Raw genomic sequence first — 7,066 nt, forward strand, 5'->3', positions numbered from 1 at the left:
ATGATTCTAAGTGAAAGAGTATTGAGAAAGTAGAAAGCCCAGTGAGTTTACCCCAATATTGGGTATACCCTAAGAATATTGAGGTACATTCACAGTTAAAGGCACTCTATTACTGATGAGCTAGCAAAAGGACTGAGAAGGAAGGAACCCAAAGTTTACACTGGAGCCTTGACTCTTTCCCACCAAATTCTAATTTCATAAAAGACCATCACAAATATTGAAGAATGGGTAAATACATTTATCAGAGCACATAGCAAACAGAAATCAGACAAGTTTCATAGGTTAGAATATGCCAGAAAATACACAGAATCATTTCAGGTCAATCAAGAGAGAGGCACTTCAGGCTTATCCAAGGGGTAATTCCCTAAAGACTCTAGGAAGGCAAACTGGAAATCTGGGACATATGTGAGGAACCAGCTTTCTCCTGCATGTCTGCCTTCCAAAGTCTCTCTCTCTCTCTCTCTCTCTCAGTTTCTTTAAAAAGAATGTCTAGAAATGTGTGCCCTCCCTTGAAGCAGGAAAGACTAATAATATCTTTCTTCTCCAAAGCCATTCCACCAACTCCACCTTTCACACAAACAAGCTTGCAGTATCAAGACATTGTTTTCTCCACCAAGGAAGAAAATCTTATATAAATGCTTGAGTCTTGAAGACCAGGTTATATATACACACATGTCATATGTATGTATACCTCATACAAATTATATATATGTATCCCATACATTATATTGTATATGTGTACCACATACAGAGAAAAATATATACCTTTAGATAATATAATGTGTGTGTGTGTTTCATTAGGGCAGTGGAAATCAAAAAAGAGTAAAATGTAAGGGAGAAAGCAAGCTCTGGTTATATTGGTTTGAGCCTAGAGAGACTCCATATATGGGGCCTTATGTACATTGGGCTTCCCAAGGGAAATCAGAGAGTATCCCCCAGTTTTGTAGCTATTTTTCTTTGAACCTTTCTTTCGTCTAGGAAGTGGGCTTCTTCTGGAGCGAAAGGTCTGCAAAGAAATTAGAATGGAGGGTAAGCATTTGATTCAGGTAACAAAGTTAGAGGCATTAGTGTCCTGGCCCATGGTGTAGGGATTGGGCATGGGTTCTTTGTGCTCACTCCTAAGAATAGTTGGTTTTGGTCATGCTTAATCCCTGGTCCTTCCCCCGCCCTTCAGGTCTAAGATTCCCAGAATGCATAGGGCCAGCTGGCATGCAGTGGGGTTAAGAGGAAGTTGCATTACCAATTTAAGTTAAAATGCAAGCTCTCCTCTGGAATAAGTCTACCCAGATGAGGTACAAACCTTGGAAGGTGGCCACAGGGGCTGGAAAGGCCACAGCAGCATGGGTGTGCCCCCATGGTTGCCCTGCTGTGGCCAGCCCTCCCTCAGGTGTCTCTCCTACTCAGGTGATAGGGGCAATAGGCTAGGGCAGGGAGGACAAGATGGAATCTCCCAGTACCAGTTCCTCTATCCCCTCCCTTCCCTCTACAGCTAACAGGATCAGACCTGAAGGATAAAATATGAAAGGGTGGGGCAGAGAGTGAGGGAAGAGTAGAAAGCTCACCTGGGGGGCCACTGGGTCACAGGTGAGGATGATGGCAGCAATGCCCTGTTCATTGGATACCGAGCCTTGACATTCTTTCACCAGCTGTGTAGGGGACATCCACAATGAGAGACAGAGACAGAGAAACACAGAGAGAGACAGAGAGAAGGAGAGAAGAAGAAGAAAAAGAAGAAGAGGAAGAAGGAGGAGGAGGAGGAGGAAGAGGAGGAGGAGGAGGAGGAGGAGGAGGAGGAGGGGGAGGAGGGGAAGGAGGAGGAAAGAAAAAAGAAAGCAAAGGGAGAAAAAAATGAGAAAAGTTCAATTTGCTCATCTTTTCAGGAGCTCAAAGGGTTTAAGTCTGTGAGAGCCAAAAAGTACAGTTATCTCCTAATGGCAGAGTCCCTTTCAGGTCAGAGAGCACTTAAGCTTGGATCTACGGGAGGTCTATTCCTGGCTTCACAACCAGCAGATCGTGTCCTTATGTGGTGCTCCCCTCCTTTGGACCCTTTGTTTTTTCATGGGTTAAATGAGAAAAATAACTGCTATGCTATTAGCCTCTCAAAGTTACAAGTTTCAAGAGTAACAGAAATCGGGGGTGGCCAGGTGGCGCAGTGAGTAAGAGCACCAGCCCTAGTATCGGGATGACCTGGGGGATCGAATCCGGGCTCAGATACTTAGCACCCACCCAGAAATAACTGGCCGTGTAACCTTGAGCAAGTTACTTAACCCCAATTGCTTTAAAAAAAAAAAAAGAGTAACAGAAATCTTGGGTACTGCATTGATGAAAGGTAGGAGTGAGCAGAACAGAGGAAATAAAAGCCCATCCAACAAATTCATCCACCTCCTCCAAGGTGCCCTCAAGCCCATCTTCCCACTGACTGTTTACCCCATCAATTTTAAAGTCACACTGGTCCAGCAGGAGCTCCTCAGTCATTGGGCACACAGTTTCCTTCAAGGTAAAGTTCAGACGCTTCAGAGTTTGCTCGTGGGGACCCTGAAAAGGCAAGGTGAGGTTAGATGGGATGTGGCTACTCAAGGGAAGTGGACTAAGGACCCCAGGTTGTGAAGAAATCATCTCCATTGTCTTCAAGGCCTGGGCCAATAGCAACAAGGGTTTCCTAAAGTGTGGAAAAATGAGTCCCTTAAACAGTAGAGTCTTAGGTCCTAAACCCTACCTGGCTGTAGTTCACTTGTGACTTTTGAGTAGGCCATTTTACTCATCTGAATTTCAAGTTCTTTAATGCAGCAAGGAGTAGATGGACCTGGGTTCACATCATGACTTTGCCACCTATGCAACCTTGAACAAGTTGCTTAATTTCCTTGTTTCTCATTTTCTTTATCCATAAAAATAAGAAGACTGAAACAGATGTTATCTGAGGTCTGTTCCAAGTCCACAGCTATAATCTTCAAATCTCTTGCCTCTCTCACCATCCGCTCCTTTTTACTCTCCTTTCTTGGTTCTTCTTCTTCCCCCCCTCCCTCTGTGACCATCCCTCAAGGCTCTGTGCCCCTCCTTCCTTCCTGCCTTCTCTTCTGACACTCTCTCCCTTGACAATCTTCATTTATTCCTCTGGTTTCCATTGGCTTTCATGGCTCTTTGGGATGACTCCTAAATCACTATCTTCATTTTGAACTCCATTCTGGCAGAGAAGCAGCAAGGCATAACTGACTTGTAAGATTCTTCCCAGCTCTGAATCTATAATCCTATGATCTCCAACTGCCTGAAAAATACTACTAGTTCCAAATTGTTCTCCATATTAGCTGGACAGTGTCACAACTCCACCAACAGCTCATTAGTGTACCTATTTTCCCTTCATCCCCTCCAGCATTTGTTATTTCTGATAGGTGTGAGGTGGTACCTCACTGTGGTGGTACCTGACTGTCCCGTCATCCCCTCAAACATGTTCAAGACTAAGCTTATCATCTTCTTCACATTCACCCCAACTTCTCCACTTTTGCCAACAATCAACCCAACCAAGAATTCTCACAGTCATTTTAGACTCTTCCTTCTCCTTCCACACTTGATATATCCAATCAGTGGGCAGTTGGGTGTGAAAGTAGATATAGAAAGAGCATTGGACATGGAGTCAAGAAAACCTGAGTTTGAATTCTGCTTCAGATGCTTACTAGCTATGTGATCCTGGGCAATTCACTAACCTCTGTTTGCCTCAGTTTCTTTAACTGTAAAATGAAGATAATAATAGCACCTACCTTGCAGATTTGTTAAGGAGGGATAAATGAGATAATGTTTATAAAGTGTTTAGCACAGGGTCTGGCACATAGTAATAGAATACTTATTCATTTCCTTTCCCCAGGACTCTCTGTCTCTGCCTCTCTGTCTGTCTGTCTGTCTGTCTGTCTCTCTCTCTCTCCTTTGTCATTTGGATCAGCATCAACTGATGTTCAGAGTTCATGTTCTTCCAAGATTCACAATGATACAGTGTCACCAAGGGAATCACAATGTGTCCAGGTCAGTTCAGAATCATTAAAAGCACCATGTGATCTGCCCAGATATAATGCATTCCACTTTCGTCAGAATACCTTCAAGAATGCAACCTCAGCGATTACTTTGATTACCGCTTAATTATATCACATGACATCACACATCGCATCAGGAAGGACAGAAAACCAGGCTCTCCAAAAAGGGTGTGCGGCTTCCATAGATAATGCTCTATATAGGATTCAAAGAGAGATAAGGTTCACTAGTTAGGAAATAAGGCTCCCTAGGCTCCTGCCTCAGGATACCACTGTGCCGATCTCATTAAACCCCAAACCATCACGGGGCCCCTTCAGTGATATTCCTGACATTTGTGACTACTCAAAAGAAATCAGCCTAACAACAAACCCGTGTTGGAAAACCCCAACAGATGAACAACACCTGTTGCATAGACCGTGATGTTGGATGTCCAGTTCACTGAACCAGAGCACCGATATATATTTTCCTGGACAGTCACTGCAAACAGACAGTGGGGTGGTCCCAGAACTGAAGAGGAAGACAACAGGCTAGATCGCATTTGAGAAATCATACCCTGCAAGCAGTAAGCACTAAACAATTGTTTGTTCAACTGAATTTTGATAAAATTAGACTTTTCGATGACTTTCCAGGGCTCCACAAATGGCATTCTCTTCCTTTGCATTTCTAGATTCTCCTGGATCCCTAAAAAAAAAAGCTTTCTTTATTCCAGGTCCCTCTCAATCTGATCTAATGATTCTTTTGTCCATGGAATTCAGCTGACAAAGGAGATTTTGGTGAGAAAAAAAGCCTTGAAGCAAGCCTCCTCTCATTTGGCACATTCTTTGTCTGCCTGGGAGAGCAACAGCTCCAAAAGAATAGTCTATAGTAGCAATCTCAAACTCAAACAGAAACTAAATTGCATTTGAGGATTCCGGCAATCTACTTATTGACTTAGGAAACCACATACTAACTATCTATGTCTTATTGTATTTTTAATTATTTTGTTAAATATTTCCAAATTATATTTTAACCTGGTTCAGGCTACACTGAGGAGTGTTGTCCCACTGGCCAGGGGGCAGCAGGAAGCATATTTGAGGCCTCTGGTCTATAGTGCTGTGTGGTGGAGGGCTCTGGGGGAAACATCATGAGACCTCCAGCTTGGGAAACTCATGTCAGTGGCCTGCCTGTGTGTGGATTCTATTTCCTCTCTATATGATCATTGACCTTTCATACCAGAGCCCTCCCAGCCTTCATGGGACTCTCATCCATAGCAGACCAGTTCTCCTTTTCCTGGTCAAGAGGCATTGAAAGGCAAACAGTGGGAAAGGGTATGATCTGCAGACTTAAATAGTTTGCATGCCATTCTCTCCCTGGATGCAAAGCCAATCAAAAGCCTGAGATAAACATCTCTTTGGGAGCCCTGAAGGTGCACCCGTGGACTCAGTCTACTGGCATGGCATGGTATGGTATGGCAAGGCATGGTGTGACATTGTGTGTTGCGGTATGGCATGGCATGACATGGCATGACATTACATGTTGTGGGGTGGCATGATATGAAATAGTGTGGCATGGCATGGTATGGTATGATAGCAAGAGCAGCAGCTTGGAAGTCAGAATATCCACCTACTAGGTGTGGTAGTTATCTCATTTCTTGGAGCCTCAATTTCACCATCCATGAAAAGAGTGAATTAAATCTCTAGCATTCTCTCCAGGTCTAAATGCTATGATTCTTTATCTGCTCAGAGCTTTTCCATGAGAGAAAGGGAAAAAAGAATTCACTAAATGCCTTGGATCTTCACAATAACCCTGGGAGGTGGGTGTTTTTATTATCCCCATTTTATAGTTGAGGAAACTGAGTCAAGGTGGCAGCTAAGTGACTTGCCCAAGATCACACAGCTAGTAAATGTCGGAGGTTGGATTTGAACTCATCTCCCTGACTCCAAGACCAGAGATCTATCCACTGTACCACCTGGTTGCCTCCTGTCAGATGGAGTACCCACCTGAAACTTCCCCTAGAGAGGGATTCTTCACCTTTTTTGTGTCAACTTTGTCAAGTCTGGTGGTACCTCTGAGACCCTTCTCAGAATAAAATATATAAGATTACAAAGGAAAGCAATCACATAGAAATAGAGTCATCAGAATGTTTTTTAAACACATTTGAGGACCCCGAGTTAAGAAAGAAGAAGGGAGTAGTACCCAAAGTTCAAGGATTTAAGGCCAGGCCTTTTGCCAACAGCAGATATCTATTCAGTTCAAGCCTGTCATGTTACCCTGCCCCTGCTCTGGAATCTGAAAGAGAGCATGACCCCCACACCTTTGAGCCATGACTGTCACACATGGGCCCTAGAGCCTGAGTCCCTGCGCAAAGGATTGGTTTGTTCCCAACAAGACACTGGAGCTAATTCCGAAGGGGAGGAAAAGAAAGATGGACAAGATCCACGTCAGTCCTGTCTTGCCTCTACAGGAAGAGGAGAGAACCAGCACTCACCTGATTGGGAGAAAGAGAGGAGATCTGGAGAAGCCGGAAGGCATTCTCTCCTCTGTGGACCTCATTGTAGAAATGAATGGCTGTGGAAAGGGCCTGCTGATAACTCAGGCTGGGCGCAGGTGAAGCCTGTGCGGGGATGAGAGATGCCACACTGGCCAACAGTAGGACCTTCCTGAGGTGCTCCATGTTCCTTCCTCTGCCTCACTAACTCTCAGCCAGCCCCTTATATGTCTAGTCTCCCCTGTTTTGTTGCGCAATATGAGTCCTTGACATGCTGTCCAATTTCTGGGGCTTCAGCCTCTTCTATGGCAGGGGCAGAGAAGGAGGGTCTGAGGGAAGCTGACATTGTGAAATGATTTCCCATCTAGTGTCAGAAACAAGGGAGGGGCTGAGTTGCCCCAGTTTGGGTCAACAATGAGCCCAAGCCTTCACCCTCTTGCTCAAAGGTGTCCCTTGAAGACGGAACTAGACAAGCAGGGAAATAGGAACCAAATGTTGGGCTCAGAAGAGAGAGGGGATTATCAGATCACTGGAACAGATTTCCTGCATTCCCAACAGCCCCAGTTTTGGTCATGGCTTCTC

At 44.5% G+C, this 7,066-nt stretch overlaps 1 protein-coding gene across 1 annotated transcript; it reads right to left on the minus strand.

Annotated features, from left to right (window-relative positions):
• Positions 1-217: 217 nt before the first annotated feature.
• Positions 218-6,719, minus strand: LOC138167172 (cathelicidin-1-like). The gene is made up of 4 exons (XM_069095918.1): positions 6,485-6,719; positions 2,428-2,535; positions 1,563-1,646; positions 218-1,006 (listed from the first exon to the last, which is right to left on the minus strand). The coding sequence occupies exons 1-4, from the start codon at positions 6,668-6,670 to the stop codon at positions 869-871; spliced, it is 516 nt and encodes a 171-aa protein (XP_068952019.1). The 5' UTR covers positions 6,671-6,719; the 3' UTR covers positions 218-868.
• Between the last annotated feature and the right edge of the window lie 347 nt (positions 6,720-7,066).

The sequence above is a fragment of the Petaurus breviceps genome, unplaced genomic scaffold (genome assembly GCF_028583685.1).
Source record: "Petaurus breviceps papuanus isolate PSGF00001 unplaced genomic scaffold, PetGlider_PUasm1.0 227, whole genome shotgun sequence".
NCBI lineage: Eukaryota > Metazoa > Chordata > Mammalia > Diprotodontia > Petauridae > Petaurus > Petaurus breviceps.

What these genes read in the sequence shown, in the direction of transcription:
- LOC138167172 (XM_069095918.1), bottom strand. Translation starts at nt 6,670, where the DNA reads ATGGAGCACCTCAGGAAGGTCCTACTGTTGGCCAGTGTGGCATCTCTC. An exon ending in CCTCTCTTTCTCCCAATCAG is followed by an intron (nt 2,536 to 6,484) that starts GTGAGTGCTGGT and finishes TTGCCTTTTCAG; the next exon opens with GGTCCCCACGAGCAAACTCT. An exon ending in GTGACCCAGTGGCCCCCCAG is followed by an intron (nt 1,007 to 1,562) that starts GTGAGCTTTCTA and finishes ATTTCTTTGCAG; the next exon opens with ACCTTTCGCTCCAGAAGAAG.